Source organism: Eublepharis macularius, chromosome 14 (genome assembly GCF_028583425.1).
Source record: "Eublepharis macularius isolate TG4126 chromosome 14, MPM_Emac_v1.0, whole genome shotgun sequence".
NCBI classification, from domain to species: Eukaryota; Metazoa; Chordata; class Lepidosauria; order Squamata; family Eublepharidae; genus Eublepharis; species Eublepharis macularius.
Genome location: NC_072803.1, coordinates 55858502 through 55884117, shown reverse-complemented (window position 1 = coordinate 55884117; position 25616 = coordinate 55858502). Strand labels below are relative to the sequence as shown.

At 44.2% G+C, this 25616-nt stretch overlaps 1 protein-coding gene across 1 annotated transcript in view; it reads left to right on the top strand.

The window, feature by feature from the left end:
* The window catches only part of MEGF9 (multiple EGF like domains 9), a 96970-nt gene that overhangs the window by 56918 nt on the left and 14436 nt on the right, over positions 1-25616 (top strand). Inside the window, exon 2 of the mRNA XM_054998588.1 lies at positions 12304-12505. Within this exon, the coding sequence (XP_054854563.1) occupies positions 12304-12505 (202 nt within the window). The remainder of the gene's footprint in view (positions 1-12303; positions 12506-25616) is intronic.

The window sequence follows — 25616 nt, the reverse complement described above, 5'->3', positions numbered from 1 at the left end:
CCAGATTGGCTGTGCCTGCTGCGTGCGTACAGCATTGGAGAAGGCAGTAGGTTTTCAGATAAGCATTTGATACCCAGCCCAAACCGGTATGTGTGGCAGTCTACCACAGGCATTGTGGAGTGCCTTTAAGCTACTGGGGAAATCTCTGATTGGCAGAGTGATGGAAGGTGGTTTACCGACACACATCCATTGTGGGTGACTCAGGTAATCCTCTTAAGAGGCACGAAGCACGCGAGTTTCATGACGCTGGCTGAGTCCTTCAGGCATTTGTCCTTGCGTAAAAGGTCAGCACCTGGCTCCAAGTCACCTTCCCACACAAGTGCCCACAAATGACAGAGGGAAATTTCACGAGAGCAAATGAAGGTCCTGACCCAGTTCATTTAGGGCCGCTGGGAAGGGAGGAGGGTTAGGGTGCTCTAGGGACCCAGTATGCTGGGCAGGGTTTGAGTATGCTGCTCCCCATCTCTCCTAGTGCATTTTTATTGTGCCCCGTTGCCTCTGTGGAGCTCACTTCCATTTGCATACTTGGAAGTGATGTTACAATGTCATGTGATGGTCTAGGTAAAAATGATAGAGATTTGGGAAATTTGTAGAGTGTCACATGACGCTGGCTTATAGCTCCTGTGTCTCTCTGGAGGCCTGCCAACCAACACAACCCTATTCTCAGCCAAGCAGCCACCTAGGATGGAGGTTGCTGCTTCTATGCAGATGCAAAAATGTTGCCTCTTGGGGTCTTCTGAATCACCTCCTGCTCTAATGCGGGGGCTCTTGGCTTTGTGGAAGAAGGAAGTCACTACCAGGAAACACATTGGAGGACACTGTAGTGCCCATTGGCACCTACAAGACACTGGCTGTCAGTGTCTTGTGCTGTGCCCTTTGGCAGGTTTGTGCAGCCCAGTTTGGGCTGGGGGAGAGAATATTCACTTCTGTACTGTTTCAAGAATCAACACAAATTCCCACTACAAGCAAATGCTGTAGTTAGAACTGGGACTAAATAATACATGTTTTCTGTCCCCTTCCTCCTGACTTATGTATGCTGGTAACTTGTCTCTTTAAAAAAATGCAACCAGATTTAAATGTTAAATGTGGATTTGGGGTGGTGGGGGGCACTAAATTGGCAGTAATTGACAGCCGCCCCCAAATTTCTAAGGAACATTACATGGCTTGCCAGTTGCCAACTCAAGTGTTCCTCTCTCATCTGTTCCTCGCCAAAGACAGATGACAGATGTTTCAGGAAGAAAAAAAGAAGATGGAGGGAGGGGAAGAGAGAAGGGCAAGCTGGCAGAATAAGACATAAGTGCAGGCGAGGAGGAAGTCCCCATTGGGGAGAAAGGCGGGTATATAAATAAGCCGCAGCTGGGGCGGCAGTGATGGGGGCAAGCCATGTGTGTGCATGTTGGTCCCAGAGCACTTCTCAAAATTGCTGTGAACAGCAGGGAGGGACGGTGGTTTAACGATAAGGCACATGGCTTGTATGCAGGGCTTTTTTTCTGGGAAAAGAGGTGGTGGAACTCAGTGGGTTGCCAGCACAGGGGGCAACTTCTGGCGGGAAGTGGTGCCCCTGGGACCACATGCGCACGTGCAAAGTGCACACACGCTTCTGGGACCGCGCAATGGGTCAGCTGGAACAAGGGGAGGAGTTTTTAAAAATTTAAATCGCCCTCAGTGAAAATGATCACATGGCTGGTGGCCCCGCCCCCTGATCTCCAGACAGAGGGGAGTTTAGATCACCCTCCATGATCTAAACTCTCCTCTGTCTGGAGATCAGGGGGCGGGGCTGCCAGCTATATGACCATGGCACTGGGCCTTCCCACCAACTTTGGGCTTCTGGAGGCCCAGGAAGGCCCAGCGTAGCAGTAGAGAGGGCTGCGTTGCTGTATCGGCCTTCTCCATTGCTACAGTGGCCTCCTCGGGGCCTCCAAGGGAATACCCTGCTGTGGCTGCGGTGGCGGCAGTGAGGCCTGGCACGCCGGTGCAGCCCTCCCAAGGCCTTGTAGTAGCTGCTGATGCAGTGGAAAAGCTTGGCACAATGGTGGCTCCAAGCAGGCCGAGACAGCACAATGGGCCCTGGAGTGCTCCTGCGCTCTGCGGCTGGATGGTCTTGGCCTGTTTGGGGTTGAATCAGGCCCATTTGGGGCCAAAATTGACCCGCTGTGAAGGGCAGGAGCCATTTATAGAGCGGCTTGGTCACTAGTATACTTACAATCAAGCTGTTGGAAAAACCGAGGTGGGCAATTATTTTAAGGGCAGGTCATTATATAAATCTGGCCTCATCCATTTCCCAGATCTACAATAGGCTACTGACCTACCTTAAAGGTCTGTTGTGCGTACTGCACGGTAACTGGTGAGAAGTAGTATAAAAACTGCTGCTCATACAGTTTGTGTGACATATTGCAGACTATCTGTGCCGTACATATTGAGTCGCTTTAAGCAGAGGGAACTTTGTAATATTACACCAAGAAAGTTCAACTTTTATGCTGCAAGCAGATTAAATTGGACAGCTGCTTCACAGGCTTTGTGGAAATCTGCTTGCTTTGCGCAACCATTCTGAATGTGAATGCTTTCTGCTGAACTCGCAGCTTCAGTAGAATATTATATTAAAAATATTTTTGACTTTTGCAAAAAAAAAAGTGATGGCAGAAGCAGTCGTATGGGGATGTAATTAGCATATCTGAGCATGTGAAGGGTACGTTCCCTTCGCTACTAAACAACTGTCGATGGATCCCGTGTATCTTGCATTTGAGGGTTTCAAAGCAGAGGCTGTGGCTTCTAGGAAGACTTTTGCTCCAGCCCATTTAGCATGCAAAAGAGTAACCCCTTACTTTGGGTGATCTGCGTGTCTGTAATCTGCCTGGGAGCACTCAGTTGGGAGCAACCACTATAATTTGCCTGTTAGCAGGTTTATGACTCCTCCTCAGTACAAATATTCTCATTCATATTACTATGGGAAATGAATAAAGCTGGTCAAAAGCAGTCCACTGACTACGACTAGATCGCTTTAACCTCTGAAAGTTCATACAAATAGGCAGGGCTTTTTTTCAGCTGGAACGCGGTGGAACGGAGTTCCGGAACCCCTTGAAAATGGTCACATGGCTGGTGGCCCCGCCCCCTGATCTCCAGACAGAGGGGAGTTTAGATTGCCCTCCGTGCCGTGGCGCAGAGGGCAATCTAAACTCCCCTCTGTCTGGAGATCAGGGGGTGGGGCCACTGGCCATGTGACCATTTTTTCCGAGGGCAACCCACTGAGTTCCGCCACCTCTTTTCCCAGAAAAAAAGCCCTGCAAATAGGTAAGTTTGAAGGGCTATCATCCTGACTCTGGCACACCATGGCTGGTTCAATAATAATCACTGGCCACTACCAGAGATTCCCATTCAGCAGTGGCTGCTAACCTAAAAGATATTGGACTTGGGCTGGAGAGACCTGGGTTCAGATCTTCACTGAGCTCCCTGGGAGACCTTGGGCTGGCCCCCTTTTCTCTTCCTAACCTACCTTGCAGGGTTGTTGTAAAATGGAAGAAGAAGAGAGAACTGTTTAAGCCTGAGCGAGCTTGTTGGAGCAAGAGCAGGATGCAAATGTAATGGCTAATAACAGGTAAGAGATTCTCTGCTGGATCTCAAAGATCAGGGAGCTACACATGGAAGGAAATCACAGAAAGCTTAAAAATAAGCAGCTTCAACATGACTCCAGTCTAGGTACAAAGTGGCCGTCAGCATTGGCCTTTTAAACCGAATGGGTGCGTTTATGTTTTTGTAACTAAGAGCTTTCTGGCTACCACAGTTCAGGACACGTTTCAAGGGGTGGCCCCATACACAGTGAATTGCAGTAGTCTGGTATGGAGGTTGTCATGGGGGTGCACCACAGGGATACTCAGGTATAAGATTGGAGCCTGCATTTGGCAGGAATGTAAGAATCCAAAGAAGTGATGATCTCATTGCCTTTGTGCAGTTAGGGAACTTCATGGGGTGTGTGCATGGGTATGTGTGAAGAGGGGGAAGTTACCGAGATGATTCTTTTATGGTTTGAAGGATTCCCTTTGATCAGCATTTACAGAGCAGCTTGTTCACTAGTACCAAGACATGCTGCTGTCTTGTAATGCATAAATGGGGCAAGAGTCGCTTTTACGAAGCACTGGATTGTATAAACAGGAGTTGGAGAGGCTGATGAAAGTATTGGTGATGCTTGGAAAAGTGCCAAGTGCCATGCCAGAACCCAGGCATCAAAGTTGTGCCAGTTCTTTTAAAATCTTTTAAAAAATATTTTATTTTATTCAAACAGAGGAAGGGGATACAGAAAAAAGAGGACTAAAGGGATAAGAAAAACAAATGCAAAGCTGTGTGCTTCGAGGATTATCAAAGTACAGAGTACAAAGATCATTACCTTTAAAAATATTAGCATAATAATTGAAACTGTTTAATGTATATATTTTCAAATAAACAATACATGCAAAATTCAAACCTATTTCTACTCCTTATCTTTAAAAAAATTAAAAACTCATTATTCCATTTTTACCTCATCTCCATATCAAACTGCAGTTTTACCTGTATAGCGAACGTTGGGGGTGGGGGGTGGGGGTGGGGTTGACATGTTGAAATGATAGTTCACCCCAGGTATCCATGCAAAAGTTGCCAGGGTAAATGTTGAATGTGAACTCCATGAATGCTCAGAGGCTGAACTAAAATTACAGGTAGGCAAAAGAGCTGGAGAGCAAGTCCCCCACCCCTTGAGCTTCCAGTCTGCAAAAGCTGACGGGGTGCCAGTTCATATGCTGACAGAGCTAATTTTAGATATTTCATTCTTACCTTTCTGACTCCCTTTCAGTCACTTAATTGTTTTCTCTGCTGCTTGTACTAAATAGTAAACTTCTTACGGGCAAGGTTCTGCCCTGTCTCCTAAAGATCAGAACAAGAACTTATTTCTTAAAAAGAAAAGCAACGCTGTTCATAATTAATCCTTACATAATTAGGCTCTGCAATAGTGTCCTTATCCTTAATGGCAGATAATTAAAGTGAAGTCATTCTGGAAGTTACAGCTTGCATCCTGCAGCATCCCGTGTTAGACTTTCAGGGGGTGTAGCTTAGACTGAAGACCCTTCCTACCACTTTCAGAGGTTTCAGAACCTTTTTCAGCTGAACAGCTCCATTGATAGACTCTGATCTAATCAGGTTAAAGACTTCAGTCAAACCACGGCTATTGCATGTTTATTCTACCATTCTTCCGGGGAGCTTGGAATGCCAGTGCTGTTCCTTTGTGCCATTTTATTCTCACAACAGCCCTGTGAGGTAGATTAGCCTGAGTCAGAATGACTGGCCTGAGGATATCCAGCCAGCTTCCATAGCTAAGTGGGGATTGGCCAAAATTAACAGGGGAGTTGGGGTGGTACATAACATTATGGGGAATCAGCCAGCGCTGTAAATTTACCCTTTAAATTACTGGTTTACTTAAGTGTTTATGTGGTTTGACTAATAATAGAAAAGCTTCATATTTTTTTGAAAAATTTGTAACATGCACCTGGCTGGCATTTTTTTAAATAAACAAGATTAAAATGCATCGCACACAAAAACAGGAAAAGATGGAGCCATGATGCGGGAGACGTTGGAAACCTTTGTTGTCAAGCTGGGCAGTGGAGGGGGACAATTACAAAGCAACGCAAATGTTGGTCTACCAGATATTCAGGCAGCTTGATTAGCCTAAATCAAACATTATCTGGTGGGATGTTTGCTCAGATGGGCAAACACAACGGCAGCACTTGAAAGAGGAGAGCTGGGCAATAGTTGTGAAGTGGAATGTTTGTTTAGGGCAAGACCCTAATCCAAGTCAGAGGGGATCTTACATTCTAATCCACTACAGCATACTAAACATGAAAATATAATAGAATCATGAGGACCCTTCACTGTTTTGTACTGACAGTAGTGCCAGCCCGAAACAAACATTTTTTTAGAGAGACACTTTATCATACAGGCTGCAAGACTGAGGGCCAAACCGCATGTTAAAATGTGGATCCGTGACCACATCCCTTGATACACAGATTAATTTTAAGGAAGGGGGATTGGCGCCTTGGTGTAGGAGAGGGTTTTACTTTTAAAATCTGTTCTGATTCTGTAATTGAAATCATACCTCTCCCTCTTTCCCAGCTGCTGTTAACCTTGGTACACATGGGGGGGGGGGAGACGAGCCCCCTAGTTTTGCCAGTCTTTTCCCCTGTACCGAGTAGTTAGACCATTGCAAGCAAAGAACTGAGGTTGTCTGTAGATGCTCCCATTTGAGATGGGTCACTAAAAAGAGGGAGTTTCTCCCCAGAGTCTTCTTCTCTGAGCATATCTTTCCAGTCTTTGGTTCTAGGAGAGAATTTCCTGTTTACCCTTGCCTTGGTTAATTTTCATCTGTTGTAAGGAGCTGTTTTTTGTTCTTTTTCAGCTACGTGTTGTGTGTTGATTCTGATTTGCGTTTTAGCCTTTTTGGTTTTGTTGGATTGTGATGTTAGTCATTTTCTCCAAAAGCTGTCTATGGAAGTCCATGGCAGAGAGGTGGAGTATCGGTCTTCTAAGTAAATAAATAAAAGGCCTGTTGAACCCCTAAGGCTTGAAAGTTATTTTGCCTTTAGAAATTGCTCCTTAGCAAAATATCGCTTGTTTTAGCAGTGCTGTGGCATATCTTTTGAACAAACCAACATGGGTGCTTGTGTTTTTGGGATGGGGTGGGGGTTTAATTATGAAAAGGGAATTTGTTGCTACTGAGGCTTTTCAAATTTTGAAATCACTGACTTTCGCAAGTGGCTTGGCTTTGCTATCGGCTGTACCCATACATCAACTGTGCCAAACAAAACCACCTTTTATAGTTTTTCTTTGCTGGTGTTTCTCTTCAGGTCTCATCACAATGCCTGCTGTAGTGCTTTCCCCTTCACCTTTTTTCTCTGGCTTGCAAACTCTGTGGAAGTGTTTTATGTTATGTTTGCAACCATGAGTCCATGATTCCTTTCTCTCCTTAAATCGAGTACTTGTCCCCCAGCTGGGAGCTTCAGGGGGTACTTTAAATCGATTAGGAAAATATATGCCAAGCTGCTCTTTCAGGCTATTACATGAGCTTCTAAATTAAAGTGATGGATTCTCAGAATTCTTGGAGCTGCTCCGACCACTGGATTTTTTTTTAATTGACTTTTTTTTTTAATTGACCTGTGTTTCCTTTTGAGGACAATGGCGGTGCAGTGGTTAGACTAGAGTTGGGGAGATTCTGGTGTGGAATCTCAGAAAGGTCATGGGTGAACTGGCCCCCTTGAACTTGCCTCCTGCCAGGCTGAGGATTCTAGACACTGGTTCTAGCTCAGTATGCTTGTGCCTTCGTAGCAGTAAGTGTTTTTGTTTGAGTTGGGCTGCAGAGCACGGTGTCTGCCAGGATGGAGCACCTCCAGCGGTCGGACTAAATCGACTCTGCTGAGAGAGCGAGCGGAAAAAACCTGACCTCTGAATAGCAGCCCTTTTCCCCGCAGGGGTGTCTGGGTGCATCAAAATAGCTCTGCATTCTCCATTGATTTTGGCCCTCTGGACAGATGACTGCACTGATTTATGGCCTGCGTTGGATCCTTTGCCTTTTGAAGCTACTTGATGTCACTGTTGGAAAACACTAAGCTCTCTCCTCTTAAGGAGGACTGTTTGTATTGCCGTAATAACAGCTTTAGGCCAGAGGATGGTCAGGCAGATTAGGAGTTGGCTGTTTTCTATGTGGTTGGAATACACCCAGTTTAATTTGAAAACTGCCTGCCAGTCTGACCAATCGGAGCTAAGTAGAACAGAAACACACTTCTCTATCTCTCCCCCCTTTTCCAATTGATTTCCTTTGCAGTTTTGGCCTGGGAAGCAGCCATGCACAGTGTCTCCCTTATCGATGCTATGTCTAGGCCGTGGTTTTTCAGCAGAATAAAAGGCTGTTGGAATGGTTCAGTAACATGCTTGTTTATTGCTGAGTCGTACAACAGCCTTTGCAGATTTGCTGGCCTAGTCCACATCTGCAGGGGATCGAGGGGCCAGTGGCCTGAAATGGTAGAATGAGCTGCAACAATTCAGATCACAGGTGGAGGACCACATTTTCGAGTTTAAAACTTCCTCCAAATAGGAAACGGGAAGAGCAAGCAAGGAGAAGGACTTGAATTCTCCCTGCTGTGCTAGTTTTCACTATGTGTTGTGTTTTTTCAGCAAAGAAACATTCAATGCTGGGATTCCCCCACCTGTAGTCTGAATTGGTACAGCCCCTTCTACTACCTCTGCGTTCCACCTTCCTTGTTCCCACCTCATTCTCCTGCATGGGTTTCCAGGTGTCCAGTTTTGAACTGAACAGTCCAGCATTCTTCCTTTCTGTCCAGTAAAAAAAAAAAAACCTGAGAAAATACTAGACATATAAATGTCCAGTATTTTCTAATTAAGTAAGCCTGCAATCACTGTGGCCAAGCAACATGCATGTACTCTTGCTTTCCCCTGGAGTTTGCTCAAGTTGTGACTAGGGGTGTGCAGTGGGGAAATAATCAGTTTTCGAAAATGATACGGAATAACCCAAAAACCGAAGCAGCAAGATGCTTCAGGTTCAGGTTGTTGGAAATCACTTTGGTGTGCTTTGTAATGATTCAAAGCATACCGAAGTGAGATTCCCACCTCCCCCCTGAGACCCCTTCCCCCAACCCCACTTACCTTCCGAAGGCCAGAGCAGGCCTTCTGCTGCCGCCGCCAGCAGGGCAGCAGGGAAAGCTGCAGCCAGCGCCTGCGCCACCCACGCTGTTGCTTTGGTATCTGCGGCAGCCAGCAGGGCGGTAGCGAACACCGGCGCCAGTGCCACCAGCACCACCGCTTCGGCTTCTGTGGCAGCTGGCAGGGTGGTAGCTGGCGCCTGCGCCACCAGAAGGATGCCCCAGTTTAGTGGGGTGGTGGTGGGAGGGCAGGCACCCTTTAAAAGGGCCCTGAAGCTTCCCGAAGCAATCCGAATTGCTTTGGGAAGCTTTGATTCGGTATTTCTGAATCAGGGCCATTGTACTGGCCCCGATTCGGAAATATTGAATCTTTACAAATTGGGCCCAGTTCGGGTTTTTTTTCTGAACCGGGAACCGAAAGCGCACACTCCTAGTTGTGACACCCTCCATCTGCTTATTTTTCATAGCAGCTAGCAAGGTTTGAAAGAAACAAATACACCACTCAGCAGTGGTGACTTGTGAGGTCAAGCATGTTGGTTCCAGTTCACTGTAGGGGTAGATGGTAGCAGGATTGAATCTTCCAAAAAAAGTGGGGGGGAAGAGGTTTTTGGGAGTTATGGTAGGAAAATAGGTTGGAGAGTTTGGAGGCAATGAATCCCTTGGAGGGCAATGAGAAGACAGGGTGTCTGCCTTGCATTTTTATCTTTTCCGTGGCCCTGGTGGTTGCAGTACTGCTGTTAAGGACTTTAAGACTATACATATTTACCCACGAGTTAGGGCCTTTGAGCTCTTTGAAAATTACATCCGAGTAAAATGGATAGGATTCCATGGTAATTCTTCTAATAATTTCAGTGGGAGAGTTAAGCATAGGGCTTTTTTTGCGTGTGGCGGTACCTACCAGTGCTCACCATGGGGGCTCTCTCAAGGCGTGAGGAGAAATTGGTGGAAATCAGTGCAACTTATATATGAATATCGGCACCTTTTTAACCCCCCCCCCCAAACCACTTTAAGCGTATGCTGCTTCCCTTTGAAGACAAAGGGAATTTTAAAAGGTTTAGCTTTGGATGGATTATGTTTCTTATTATGTCTCTTTTCATACTGTATAAAATATAATTTGCTAGACTATTTTTGTAATTCTATGCAGATTTACTCCTTTCTTTTGTTTCAGTGGGCTTAGACTGAGAGTAACTGTAATGTAAATTATGTTAAATATAACCATGATGTTAGGAATGTTAGATTTTTTAAAAATAGGAATGTGTACTACAAAACTACAATAGGTTTGTTAGTGTTTAAGATGCCACAGGACTCTCTGTCCTAGATCTCACAGATATGGTAAACCCGGGTCTGCACTATATCATTACCCTATTCAAAATGGACCATTCTTTCAGATTCAAAAGAAACAACCAATAGAGAACCAGTTTGGTGTGGCAATCACAGTACTGACCTAGGATCTGGGAGGCCCAAGTTCAAATCCCCCTTTCACAGCTTGCTGAGTGACCTTGGACCAGTCAGCATAACCTGCCTCACAGGGTTGTTGTGAGGATAAAATTGAGATGCAGAGAATGATATAAGCTGCATTGGACCCCCAATGAGGACAAAAGTGGGGTATAAACGAAGTTAATAAATAAAATAAACCCTTCTGCACATAGAAAACTGGGTGTCAGGGAGAAGCTTATTCTTTCCCCTGGCATGCTAGTTTTCTGTGCATGCTATGTGTAAAGACCACTTCACAGCTCTTGGTGCCATGTTATGCCCCCCTCCCAAAGGTAGAATAAAGCTGGGAGGGGCATCTGAAAGAGACTCAGAGCCAAACTACAAGTGACGTCTTACACAGGTTGGACACTAGTCGGCTTCCCTCAAGTTTTGATGGGAAATGTAGGCATCCTGGTCTTACAGCTGTAATGGAGAGCCAAGCTGTAAAACCAGGATGCCTACATTTCCCATCAAAACTTGAGGGAAGCCAACTAGTGTCCAACCTGTGTAAGACGTCACTTGTAGTTTGGCTCTGAGAGAAGCTGGCGTGAATCAGCAGCTGTGGCAAAACGTGTACAGTGCTTGAATGTACTATTACATTTTGTTACTTGTCCCCTGGAAACTATAATATGATCAAGAACTCAGTGGTTTTGCTTTTGAGAAGATATAAAATAGCACTATAAAGAAAACTTAACCTATTGTTAGTGTTGTCTGTTAAATTTCTACCTGCTGCACAACCATTTTAAACCCAGAAAACCCTATATGTATTTGTATTATTAAAAGGGTGTGTGTGTGTGTGTGTGTGTGTGAATGTACTATAGTAGAGTTTAGCATGTCAGACTAGGATTGGGTAGCGCCTGGTTAGGATTGTCAACTGCTTGGTGAAAAATGTCTTGTCCCACTAATAGAGGCTTAGTAGGATCTTTTTTTTTTACCTCCATGCTGTTAAAAGCTTCAGCTACTCATTTGCACCCATGTGCGTGTTAAGTGCCGTCAAGTCACCTCCGACCTATGGCGACCCTATGAATGAAAGACCTCCAAAACATCCCATCATTAACAGACTTGCTCAGATCTTGCAAACTGGAGGACGTGGCTTCTTTGATTGAGTCAAGCCATCTTGTTTTATGTTGTCCTCTTTTCCTACTGCCTTCCACTTTTCCTAGCATTTGCACACGTAAGCCTCTATTAAAGGGACAGGGTATTTTTCTTTTTTATCGTGTGTGCGCGATCACACGTGTATGCTGGTCAACAAATTTTTATCAAGTGTGTCCAGTATTTTTGTTGAAACTATCTGGCAACCCTGTGTGTGAACCAGGCCAGGGTTGGGGGAAGCAAAAAGGTCTATATAATCCACAGAAATAGAATGTTTCTTTTAAACATTATGGATGGAAGGGGGTGATAATTGTGGAAGATTTTCATTATCCAAATGTGAATCTGGTCTTAGACTCTAAATGCAGTTCTGGCTCTACTTGTTAGTTAGTGGAATGCTGAGCTTACCCTTTTCTCCTCTTGTATGCTAGCTTTCTACATGTAGAGAGTTTTCATATGGGAGAGCATTCACATTTGTAATATCCCCCCCCCCCCACATACACACAATCCTTGTGAGGAGTATAGGGTGTGCGGCTTCTGCATCTTGGAACTGGGTCTTGTGTCCACATGGGAAGAAAGCTGATGCAATTGGTCTTCTCTTATGGTGACCCTCCCATTTCCTTTCCACTCCACTCACTGGTCTTCAGCTGGTGAGTTTTGACCCCCAACTGGGTTGTAACCTGACCTAAGGGCCATAGCCAAAATGTTAGACTTGAACTAGAAAGATGGAGCTTCAAGTTCCCACTCAGCCACAGACCTCCCGAGGTGACTCCCACTATATTCTCCGTCACCACAAGGTTGTGATGAGGGTAAATGGAGGAGGGGAAGAATCAAGTATGCTGCCCTGAGCCCCTTGGAGGAAGTATGGGATTAAAATATAATAGTCAGTTGTGAGATAGAAGATTATCCAGAATCAGGAACAGTTGGAGATTACTGTCCCAGAGAGAAGAGCACATTTCTTCTGGGACGAGCTTTCATCTTCTGCAGATCATTGATAATAATTGTAAGATGAGACTGTTTGTTAGACTGTCCCATGTTAATGCCGAGATTCCTTTTGTTCTTCTTGCAGATGTTTTCTGTAACTGCAGCTCTGTTGGGAGTATGGGCCTGAACGACTGCAACACGACTACGGGACAGTGCAAGTGTCACAAGGGCTACACTGGCCAGCAGTGCAACGGATGTGAGGCCGGCTACTATCCTGAGCTCAGCAGTGCGCGCTGCCTTCCATGTGGCTGCCATTCCACAGGCTCTGCCTCCTCTTCCTGTGACAAGTAAGGAAGGGGCTGTTTACATCCTCCATTCACTCCTCTTGCATTGCACGTTGCCCTTTGGCTTTATTTTGATGTGAAGCAAGACCTGTTTGCCAGGAAAGGAGGGCTGCTGCTACTGCTAGATTCTGGTTTTAAGAAGTTCAAAAGGAGTGTTTTGTATTTGTCTGCCCAAGCTCCAATAACAATCCAGATTTTTTTTAAAAAAATTCAAAACATTTATCAAAGCCATGAAAGGATTAGCTCACTGCATGGATTTGGCAGGCTCCACGGTAATCTTATTTATTTACTTCATTTATAGTTCGTCTTTCTTGCTAATACTCAAGGCAGATCGCACAATTAAAAACAAGGCAATCGAAACAGAATAATATGTACAACAACAACAAAAAACCGGATTACAAAATTAGAGAAAGCAGCATACATTCTGCAAAGTAAGCAACAAAATCGGAGAGCAGTGCAACAAAACAGTGAAATCTAGAACTGAAGACTGGCTAGGATTTCACTTATAGTCATTACGACCCTGTTCCCTTTATAAAAAATCACTCCTGAACGGTTCTTTTTTTACACATTGCAAAAGGTGTGTGAGGCTCAGCCACCGCATGCCGTCCGCCATTGCAGTCGCCTTTGCATTGCAGGCCTATAAGGGACATCCAAAGCCTCAGAGAGAGAGCTGGGCGGGTTATAGCATCGCTCAGGACTCCCCTATCCTCTCTTGGGTAGACTCGGCCCTGTGCACCCTTGCCAGCCACTATCCTCTCCTCCCCGGCTTATTCTGCACTCCCCAGTTTTATTCCGTCAGCAATTCTCACCCCCGCCCTCTAGTAACTGTGCTGCGGTGCGGATTGCCCTAGACAGCCACACCTGGCCTGAAGCCCGCCCCAACCCCAGCTGTGGCTCGTTAGGATGGCCCTTTTAGTTCTGTGTTATCATAAGAAGAGCCCTACTGGCTCAGACAGGTGGTCTGTCCAGTTCAACCTCCTCTTTTGCAGTGTCCAGCCAGTTGCCCTAGAGGGCCAACAAAGAGGGCAGAGAGTTAAAGGCCTTCCCTGATGTTGTTTCTGGGCACAGGTATTCAGAGATTCACAGCTTCTGGATGTGTAGGTTTCCTTAGTCACCATGGCTAGTAGCTCCTCATAGATCTCTCCTCCGTGGCTAGTCCCCTTTTAAAGCCATCTGTGCTAATGGCCGTCACTGCATCCTCTGGCAGGAAATTCCCCAATGTCCTAAATCTATCAACCATCAACTTCATTCGATGCCCCCAAGTTCCAGTATTAACGGACAGGAAGAAGAAGCTCCCACAACCCACTGTCTCCATGCCATGGATAATTTGATAAACTTCTCTGACTGGCAGCAGCTCTCAGGCAGAAAAGGGTCTTTCCCAGGACTTGCTCTCTTAAGATTCTTTTAGTGAAAGGTGCCAGTGAATCAGCCAGGGACTTTTTACAAGCTAGGCAGCTGTGCTTGTCCTTGAGCCATGATCTAACCCCTCTAATTTTGCCTACGATTTATAGCAGCAGCTCTCCAGTCCAAAACCGAAGTTATTCTGCTCTTAATTTCTAAGATTAAGATTCTGAGACTTGGGGCCAAACTACACGATATATTTTTTTAACTAGTTAGGTCCAGTTTGCCCAGACCCAACTCATTTTCCCCACAGCCAAAGAGCAGCTGCAGGGGGCATAGTTTTTAAAGACTGAGGGGGCCTGTCGGGAATGCATACATCCCTGCCATTAATGTATATGGGTTTTACTGGCTATATTGAATTACTGCTGTTTTGGTTTGCAATTTCTACTAAGTTATTAATGTGCACTGTGCTGGATGGAGGAAGGTTTGGTTATCAGTTATAAATATGTACTTTCATTTCTAGCAAGAAATGGCCTTGGAGGCCAGATGTGTAATGAAACATGTAACTATTCTCACGGACAAAAATAACGTAACACTGTGCTGTGTCTAAAATGCTCTTATCAATTCTCACGAAGGTCTGGGATGTTCGTGCCAGAATGCAATGGACTCCAGGGCGGGAAAATCTTCTCTGTTCTAGTTAGTTTCCGTTTGAATGATCACTTCTGCCAATGACCATATTAGAGTAAAAACCTTGTACTGATAGATCCTTAATAAAGTTACCTTAACCAAGACACCTGCGTGCTTGCTTATGAGGGGCTTTGGATTGAACTGCCAAGGACTGACAGGGCCCAATTCCACTTTGGTTTTTGTGTTGCGGAAGGACATGCACGTCCTTTCCCACGGCCTCACTGGGGAGTTATTTTCATAATTTGGAGCTGCAAGCAATACTCTGTATGCAGTTCCATAGTTACGTAGTTTTGCCTAGGAAAATGCTGGGGGGGGGGTGTCTTGGGAAGCCCTCCTCTGACACTGTCCCCAGCCCAACCAGGCCACCACAGACCTGAGAAACAGTGCTCTCTGAAGCTGCTATGGGGAAAGCCAGTCACATCTGGGAAGCCTGGAATCAGCTTGTCTAGAAATGTATTGTGTACTTCAGCCCTTAGAATCTTAGAGCGGGACCACAAGAGACACCTGACACAGGTTGGACACGTGTCAGCTTCCCTCAAGTTTTGATGGGAAATGTAGGCAGCTTGGCGGAATGTTGGACAAGTGACAGTTGAAAAGTCCATTGGACAGCAGTCAGAGAGCCAAGCTGCAAGACCAGGATGCCTACATTTCCCATCAAAACTTGAGGGAAGCTGACTAGTGTCCAACCTGTGTCAGGCGTCACTTGTGGTCCCGCTCTTAGACTGATCACTCTGCAGCCTGCGGCATCTGAAGAATGTCCCCTTATTTCCACACGCTCATCTTCATGTGTGGCCAGATAATTAGCGGTACCTCTTGCATCTAGCCACAGTTGGCAACTTCAGATATGTGTGCTCGTTTGCTTACAAGGTGCTTTTGTAAATGGGGGAAGCATTCTAAAACAGGATAACCCAGCAGCCTGAACCGTACAATTCACTCCATCACATGAGGATTTACATGGTTTTATGCAGTGGGTGCTATTTTCGACAATAATAAGGATATCAAATGTTGTCAGTATGGGCAAAAAAGACAGTTGCAGTTTTTTCCTAAGCTGGGATACCTCATGTCAGGAAGTGGCAAACCAAAATGCTGGGTTCCCAAAATTGGGTTGCATCATTAGACACGGCTGTGGCCTGTCTTGAGTTTTACCCCGGCGCGGCAGGAAATTTGGTGCCTATCGCCTTAGAAAATATACCTTTTTTTTTTTTTGTTTTGCTGCACGCCTGCTCTTGACCAAATGGTCTGTCACCCACACCAGCCCGATGGGCTAATTATTAATCATGTCTCTGGTGGGGGGGGAGAGGAGTGTGGAGGGGAGCAATAGAATTCCTTCCTGCAGCATTGAGCTGATCTCTGAAATGAACATTGACCTGACAAGCTGTCGCTGTGAATGGGCTCTGCCGCCGACATAATCAAAGGCCGTTAAAGAAACAAAAATGGGATTGTCAAAGGAGGGAGGGGTTTGTGTGTGTGTGTGTATCTCCTTTGGAATGGGACGTCACTTTTGTGTTGTATCTTAAAACAGTTTTTCAGTTCAATGCTTTTTTCTCATCTCGGTTATTTTTGCCTTTTCTGTTTCAAGGTTTGCAGTAAGACACCCACACAGTCCTCTTCAAAGGCCAATTTGTGTCTTTTTTAAAAGAGCAACCATGAAAACGACCCGGTTTTCTTTTAAGGCTGACAACTGAATTAGCATTACAAGTGTGGGTCAGACTCCCTTTTCATTTTTCAAAAGTCCCCTTCCTTTTCCCCAAATCTCCTTTTTGTTTTTTTAGAGATGCTCTCCTTTCTTCAGGTTTACAAGTTAAAGATTCCCTGCTTTTATTTCTTCCTAAAAGCCCCGAGTCCCAACAGTGGCTGCATGCCCTCTGACATTTCACAGATTAAAATAGGCAGGAGCTCATGACAACCCCTTCTCATTGGGTGGTCACTGTCTTGAATGCCATTCCTCCATCACATTAAGTGTTACTTGGAGCTCTGTTCCTTCTGGCGTCTGGCTACATTTGTTTCTTCTACAGTAGCTTGTTGTAAAAAGCCCAAGATGGTGTGTTTGTAGTTTACATTAAAGATATACGGTGGGAGAGGGAGGGATCCGTGGCTGGTCGTTGCACAGGGAGCTGTCCATGGGATCTGGGAGGCAGGGATGAGATACCAGCAGATCAGCTGTGGAGCTGTCCAAGCAGAAAACCAGAGCTGGACAGAGAGAAATGTACCCACAAAGCTCTGGCTGCAACTGAGAAGCCTTTGTACATAGAGCCTAGTCGTCTCATCCTTCTTGTTGACTTGACTGGAGCCCTAAGCTCAGCACCCTTCTCCTGAGTAGAACCTTGCAATGGGATGCTCTGGGTTGCCCAGATATACCACCCATCTTCAGATCTGGGCTTCTGCTCAGGTTTGTCACATTCTTTGTTTTTTAGATTGTAGTGGATGGGTTTAATCAGTATGCTGTGGACTTCTTACATCTATCAGCTCTTTGAATAGAGACTACTCATGAGTAACAGGGTTGAGCTTCCTTCTGGGGGTTCCTGACTCAACTTGGTCCTTGGGTGTGGTGGGGATTTCCTCCAGAGATTGCATCCCTCTCTGCTATTGGACTAGAGCAATACCTGCTGTATTTACAGTAAGAAAATACTATCCCCGGGTTTAAATATTGGTTGCTTGACTAGAAGGGGATAGCTGTGTTAGTCTGTTGTAGCAAAATAAAAGTCCAGTGGCTCCTTAAGGACTCTCAGCATTTATTTCAATATGAGTTTTCATGAGTCACACAACCCGCTGTTTCAATGTCGTTAGTCTATAAGGCGCCACTGGACATTCATTTTGCTTGACTGTTCTGGGTACTGCTATTCCAAGTAGCTCGTTATATTCACTCTTCTGATAAATGCCATATCCAGATTTTTTTTTAATTTATCAGCCGTTGTGGTCCATTCCTAAATTTCATTTGTAGGCCTTACGGGATGCTTTATATTGTCCCCAGGACAACAGAAGTCAGGGGGGTTTAATTCTCCCAGAACAGAATTCCCAGTTTATAGAAATGGTTTAAATCATGAGTCCCTTTTTGTAAATCATATTTTCCTGCGAGAACAGCACAGATAGATATACTTCTCTGCTTCCTTGTGCTTTTTCAAAAGTTCATATCCGGAAGATCCAGGGCAAAGCTTAGAATGCACAATGCAATAACAGCCCCCTCCCTCTGTGTATTTCCGTATTTGTCTTTGGGCCTGTCTCACTCCCAAGTCCTTGAGATGGCACAGCCATTGGCTACTGTCTGAAAAGTGGTACTGCTGAATAGCACTGCTGTAAAACTGCCGTAAAATGCAGCAAAATATAATCTTTTCTGTAAATGGCTATATATCAATAAATGTATCCTCGTGCAACTGCATGTAATGCCTTTTAGCCTGTGAAGGAGGATAGCACAACACCTTAATCACCTGGACCAGGCGTGTTTGCACAACTGCATTACAGATGCTTCACCACAAGAAGTGCGGTTGCCAAAGGAAAGATTGCTGTTTTGGTTTGTTTTATACACGTGCAAATGTCCACCTGATCAATGTCCAGACAGAAAAGGGGGGAGGTGGAGGAGGAAGCCCCCTTGGAGCCTTTTGCCAGTCTCTTCCATGCCCAGTAGCATCTGCAAGGGACAAAATGGCTCACACCCATGCTGTTTTTTAAAAAGACAGTTTACATAGCTGATTTTTCCCCAATTATTTTTTTTAAAATAATTGATTTTTGTTGTTGTTCTTCAGCCTGTTTTCCCCCAGAGGCTTAATCGATACTTCCTCTCTCAAATCAGCATAGACAAACACATATAGGTCATTGAACTTAAAAAAAAAAAAGGTCCATATTTCAGTTTGGAATCCCCATCCTATTTTGAAGGTTCAAAGGCACAACTATTGCTCTAACTGTGCATTTTAATTTTTGTTTATCATTTCTATTTCATCTTCCTAATCAAGGTAGTTCACAGAGACCCATGTACAATACAAAAGCCGTCATGAATAACATCGGTATACAATGAAATGGTCTTACCCAACACCGTTGATCCGGGGACACAGTCAGTGTACCTGAAATGGGTCCTTGAAAGGGCCCCCCAACTATTTATACGATTGCTTTAAACAAGTGACAGTTGAGCCTTCATTGTGAGAGTCAGTGAATGAATTGATTCGATCTGCATATGAAAAGGCAGTTCAAAAACGCATACTCCTTTTCTTTTTAGAAGGCGTACTCATGTGTTGCAGTCAGTTTCATTTTAGAAGAGGCATTCCCTCCTGCAAGTGATAGAAGGGGAAATGCCCCTTCAGACAGAAAGAGGGGCGGGGCCTCTTTTAAGATGGTGCCTGCCTTTTTAAACTTTATTGATCATGAAAACAATTGTAACATGAAAAATCTTCCCTAGATTAGAAAAATTGAATTGTAGATTTGAATGTGAAAAACCTTGCCTTAAGAAGCATTTTGCTCATTCTAAAAGAGAAAATAAGTGGGGTTTCCCCCCAAATTTTCCTGGTTTCCCCCCAGGCCTTCATTCTGAATGCGCCTTCCTTTGGAGGTTAGGTAAGTTGCAAGTGGTGGCAGGGCCTCCTTGGTTGTGGTGTTCTACTTCTGAACTCTTCCTGGTCATTGTTTAGTGCCACTTTTCTCAGGCACCACATTAAGACCTTTTCCTTCTCATAAGTATTAGGCTGATTGTATTTAATACTACTTGTTTCTCTGTTTAGGTCCTCCTGTCACTGTTCCATTTTCTTTTTAATACTGTGTTCTAGGGGTGTGCGATTCGGGTTTCTGATTCAGGATAAATAACTGAATCGGACCCGATTTGTAAAGCTTCAGGATTTCCAAATCGGGCCCAGCATGCTGGCCCCGATTTGGAAATGCTGAATCAAAGCTTCCCAAAGCTATTTGTGTCGCTTCGGGGCGCTTTCAAATCCCGCAGCTGGCTCCAGCTGAACAGCAGAGGAGGATCCCCCCCCCCCACACTGGCCAGCTGAAGCACAGAAAGTCCCACTGCTGCTTATTTTACCTGATGGGAGGGGGAGGGGGGAACCCCCTTCTCCCTCTCCCATTGAGTGCAATAAGTGGTGGGGCAGGAAGTTTCAGTGTGCTCCGAATCTTCACGGAACATACCGAAGCAGAGCAATAAGCGGTTTCCGAAGTAGCTTGCTGCTTCAGAAATGGCGTATTTCCAATTCTTTTTCCCGCTTTGTAATTTCGAAGCGGGAAAACCAAGTCTTTCTGTCCCTGCACAGTCCTATTGTGTTCATAGTGGGATGAGAGCAGACCAATAAAAACAAGCTATTTCTGTGCTACACTATGAACTATTTATAACAGTGAAAATCTGGCTGTGGAAACAGAGATCTATTTCCAGCTTTTCTTTTTTTTTAGATCTTGCTTCTATTGTGTCCTTTTAGATGAAACAGCAGTACCTGAAAGCCAGGTATCTCTTGCCGTATCAAGGTGATGCAAAACTGTAGTAAAGCTTGCAATAAAGGATACTCCTAAAAATATAAGATGAGGCAACATTTTTACATCTAGTTCTGTTGTTCATTTTCATGTTTCTTTTATCTTTCGTAAGTTGCCTTTTTTAAAGCAGTGAAGTGACAGAATAAAAAGTTTTTGAAATAAAACACATACCCTATAATCCATAGAGCAATTTCATAATAACTATCCTTTTGACATAGGAGCCTGGAGTGGTCCAAGCTGGTAGGTTGATGTGGTGGAGGCTGTAATGCTGGCCAGACGCGTTTGCCTTTTGACATTTTACAAAACGCCGCTTCAAAGTTCTTGAGTATTTCAGCTCCTTCGACTGACTTCATGCAGCTGGATTCCATTCGCTGGCATAAAGCAAGGAATGTTTTATGCACAATGCCTGAGTGTTTTCTGGGAATAAAGCTGCCCTTCTTCCCTCCCCCTTGCCCCCCACCTCAAAACGAGCTTTGCTGGAATTGCATAATGTTGGGGGTGGGTGGGCGGGGGGAAACTTCCTTAGAACATTGAGGGGGTTATTAAATTCAGATGGTTTCAAATAGCCAAGATGGGTCCAGGGAGTAAAGTGATGAAATTGAACCATTTTGTTAATAGGCATTTCTGCCTCTTGGTTTCTCCGCCTCCTAATGTCCGGATTAATTGCCCTGAAAATCAACATATAGGTTATGATGTTTCCATTAAAGCTCAATTTAAGCTTGGTGAATATAGGCGGTGATATTTCCCTATGGAATTGTCTTGTACAATAAGTTCTCTGTGGGCTTGTTGAACCGTTCTGTGAGGCCAGGAGGAGGGAAAAATGAAATCAGTTTCAGACATTAAGTCTTAGTGAGTGGTTTTAAAAATCCTTTTGGGGGAAAAGATACTTTTTCCTTCTCAATACAGCCAGGTAATAATGAACCTTTCCAGAACATATTATTCAATCTTTCAATGTATAGAGTTACCGCTTCCCACACTCCAATAATAACTAAGATTATAGAACTGAAAACAAAGATTTTCTAGTGGGTACAGGCTATTATTACAGTTTATTTACGTATCGTTACAGTTTAAAATAGTAAAGAGATGGGCCCAGAATGATTCCTGTTGCAATGTGAAATGACCAGCGATAGGCAATCTTTTAACATAGGAGATGAACACTCTGTGGAACCGGCAAACTATTTAATGTCTTTGGAAGTAAAAGCGTTCAGAAGGGCCTTCACTTAAGCCAGATGCTCCGCTGTTCCTTCTGCCATACTTGAAGGCAAATATAAGAATATCCCCTTTAGTAAAAGGCTTTGTACTTGCCAGTCAAAGGAGGTGGAGAGACCATGGAACCCATGTTTTTCTCATGCTCGTATTAGAAGGTGGCACACAGCGAGTTAATCACCCCGTTGTTCAGAAAAAACATGAATCTCTCCAAAAAACTTAAACTTGAGTTTCTTTTAGCAAAGATCCAAAGATCACTTCTCAAGTAGCCAAATTCTGTATGGCGATACTCTAGTTAAGAACATTTTATGATACTTAGATATTGTATCAATTATAAACTGATTTTTATCTTTTTATCCAAATTGTGAAATTTCTTAAATATGTATTTCTCCTGTATATCTGGTCTAAGGACCGCAATAATAAAATCATTCAATCATAGGAGATGAAATGTTGCCAGTTATAATAACAGCCAGTATGTTTACCCTAAAGCTCAGAATAGTTTCGTTTGGTTATTGGCACCCTAGTTTTCTTCCATTATGGAGGAATTCAAGGTGGTGCCCATTAGACTCCCTGGAGGTTTCCCATACAGGCAGTGACCAGACACTTGCTTAGCTTCACCCAGTCTGCTGCCCCATGTACCCTTCAGTCATGCTGTGGGGTCTAGTTGGATCTAATGGGCCAGTTTTTCTCTTGGAGCAAAGGGGAGGAACCTGGTTCCTTCCAATTCCGGTGGAACACCTGAGCGACTCCTGAAATACTACGGCTTGGGTGCCAAGTCTTTTTTCTGTGTACACTCTGTTCTTTTCACACATTGCAGAGGTATGCCTCTGGTGTAGACTGTTCATCTAGGTTTGCAGCTTTTTACAGTCAAAGTTTCCACAAAGTTTCTGTAGCCCAGTCACTGGTTGTTGTGAGTCCTTTATCAAGAAGTGGCGCACACAAGGTCTCCACAATGTTGTAAATATGCACATGAGCACCCTGTGTGTTTGCTTTAGTGCATATGGTTTGCAGTTGGATGACCGGCAACCTTGATGTTTGTCATAAATCAGGCACTAACTTAGGGCACCTTCCTGCGGCCACTCAAACAACACTAAGAGACAAAAACAATGTGGCCGATTATCGCCTAGTCTCTAATCTGCCCTTTCTAGGCAAAGTGATTGCGAGCGCAGTAGGAGACCAACTCCAAGTCTTCTAGGATAACTCTTGTGCTGTGAACCCTTTTCAATCCGGCTTCAAACCAGGACGGAGATGGGCCTGGTGGTTTTAGCGGTTGACCGCCATCTGAATGTAGACGTTCATTCTTTGTTACTCCTCCTGGATCTACGTGCAGCATTTAATACAGTAGATCATGCTATCCTGTTGAGGCATTTGGAGGCAGAAGTGGGTATCAGGGGATAGGCCTTGGACTGGTTTAAATTGCTTCTCATGGAGGGGACTGAAAGGGTCAGTGTTGGAAACAAGCTATCTTCAGGGTGGAAGTTATCTTGCAGATTTCCACATGGTGCAATCTTGTCCCCCATGTTACTCAACCTTTATATAAAACCTTTAGGAGAAATCATTCATAGCTATGGAATTGGATGTCATCAATATTTGGTTGACACCCCATTGTGTATATCCAAATCCCCCTGGTGATTTAGTAGGGGTTTTAACTTGACAGTTGTGGTCAGTTGGCTGAAAGCAAACAAATTGAAACCGAACCCAGACAAGATGAATGCAGTGCTAGTTGGGAAGACAGCGACATTGAAGGTATTGGGTTCCCTACTTTTGATGGAGTTCAGTTGACTCTTGCAGACTTGGTGAAGAGGCACGGGGTTATACAAGAATTAGAACTGCTGCTAGAAAAGCAAGTTAATGCAGCTGCAAAAAGTGCCTTCTTTAAATTTAGTCTAGCCTGGAAGATGGTCCCATACCTTGACACGGCTGATCTGGCCACCTGGATCCATGGCATGGTAATATTGAGAGTTGATTACATTAATGCACTGAACATTGGTCTCCCTTCAAAATCAGCTTGGAGATTGCTGAAGCTTGATCCCATTCTGCAGCCACTCCATTGGCAATGCATCGGTTACCAGGCTCAGTTCAAGGTTTTGGATGTAACATGCAGAATCTTTCATGGCAGTGGTCCCTCAAATCTATGGGACTGCCTCTTTCTCTATGCTCTGCCATAGCAGCTTTGCTTAACAGGGCCTTCCGCAGGTGCCAGCCTGGACATAGGCAAAACTGGCAGCTTCCCATATATGTGCATTATCTGTAGTGGCTCCACCCATAGAATGGCCTCCTTGAAGAGGTCAGAAGGACAGCTCCCACTCTTCTAGCTTTCTGCAAACTGTACAGAACTGAATTATTCAGTAGGGCTTTCTTATACAGCTAATATGGCAGTGCTGAATGGAAACGGTTCAAGGAGATGCTTTGATGAAGGGATAGGGATTGTAGCCTGTACTACTGTACACTGTCTGCTACTGTAAGTATGTTCCTGCTGGGTTGTTTCCAGAGGAGTTAGCCATGTTAGTCTGTAGTTGCAAAATAGTAGAGTCCAGTAGCACCTTTAAGACTATCTGACGAAGAGAGCTGTGGTCCTCAAAAGCTTATGCTACAATAAAGTTGGTTAGTCTTAAAGGTGCTACTGGACTCTCTACTGGGTTGTTTCAACATAGTTTAATATACGATATCAAATTGCTTATGTTTGTTTCAGCCTTGTTTCCGCTCTGTATCAGATTTTTTCTTGTTTTCAAATTTCTGCGATGTGTACTCCGTTGTCTTGATCAGTTGTCCTAGCTGCTCATCGTATTGAATTGCACTGTGTAATCCATCTTGAGTCTGAGAGAGAAAGGCGGAGTATAAATAATAAATACATCAAACTATCATCTCTATCATTTCCCTTTCTGTAAAGCATCTCTAAGAAGCCATTTAGGCAAAACTTTTGCCTGGCATTCTTTTTCAAATACTGGGTATTCTAACATCCCAACTACCCCTCCAGTATATCTTGACTTAAGGATTTTTTTATTTTTTAAAGTGCCATAATAAATAACTACTTTTTTTTAAAAAAATACTTTTATTCCGTGTAGAGCCACATTTGCCTTCATAGCAGTCTACAGAACTTCTCCCTTGCACAAGCTTATCCCACCATTTGTCCCTGAGATCAGGACAAGGAATTTTTTGGCAATTGAAGGCATGGATAGGGACTGGCAGGATGCAAGGTAGACTTTGAGTGTTCAAGAAGAAGCAGGCATAGGGAGCCTTTAATAATAGCAAATATATACAATTGGGGAAGGGGTGGGGGGTAATATTTTTAAAAAATGGAAGGCAATTGCTGGCTCACGCTTGTCAAAGAGCAGCTCAGTCTACGACTGTGAAACTGTCAGCTTTTTTCTTTTCGACGTTTTTTAAAAGAGACATAATCACCCTTTTAACAGGGTGCATGTGTGGTTTACGCACATTTAGATGGTTGACCTTTTCTTGGAAGAGTGTTCAGTCTTGGCTATATGGAAGCTATGAAAGAGGATGTTGTAAAGAGCTTTATTCTATAGATGCATTGACCAGAGGCAAAAAAACCCCAACAACCCCTTTTGCTGAAAGATTTAATTCTTGCATACACACAGGCCATGGCTTCGAGCCATCTGCATCCAGTTGGACATCCTGCCAGCGAGCCATTAAGTTAGAACTTTCCAGCACCCAATCCCCCTTTTAAAAAGTTAATCACTTCCTTTCCTGCTATATTTTGGCTGGGAAGTTTAAAAGCAAGAGGTGCAATCTGGTGAGAATTAAGTGTTAAAATGCAGGGAACTGCATCACAAAGCTTAAAGTTTAAATCTCATTGACTTCAGTGGCTGCTTGGGGGGGGGGGGTCACTTATGGCTGGAAAAACAATAAAATGTTCTGTGTAAAAAGTGCATCTGTGTAGTCAAAAAGGAGGTATATTTAAATATTTTTTTAAAAAAGAATAATCTTATTGAACGTAAGGGTTAATTGAATATAATTGAACGTTTACATAGCAATTCTACATTTTTCCTGTTTGGTATCATTTTGCTCCTGTGAGTGTTTTCAAAGAATGCCTGACTTGATCTAGTTCTGATGCTATAGTATATCATAAGGAACAGTTGGACAGACCTATAAAGATGCAGGGGCTCATACCAGCCAAGTTGTCCTAGCATTGGTGCCCTATGCTTCCACTAGCTTGCACCCATTAACAAACAAACAGCTGGGTTTCGTACCAGCTGAAGCTCCCAAGTTGTCATCTTTAAGGGACAGCCTCTGCATACATATGAATATTAAACAATAGTCTTGAATAAACAAAACACTCTTTGTATTTAGATAATGCATACAGATGTTGCAGCAGGCATCATAGAAGGATTCCAGAGAAACTCCATGTTAGTCTGTTCCAGAAACCCAAAAAGGAATCTTGTAGCAACAAAACACAAACTTTTACAGAGCG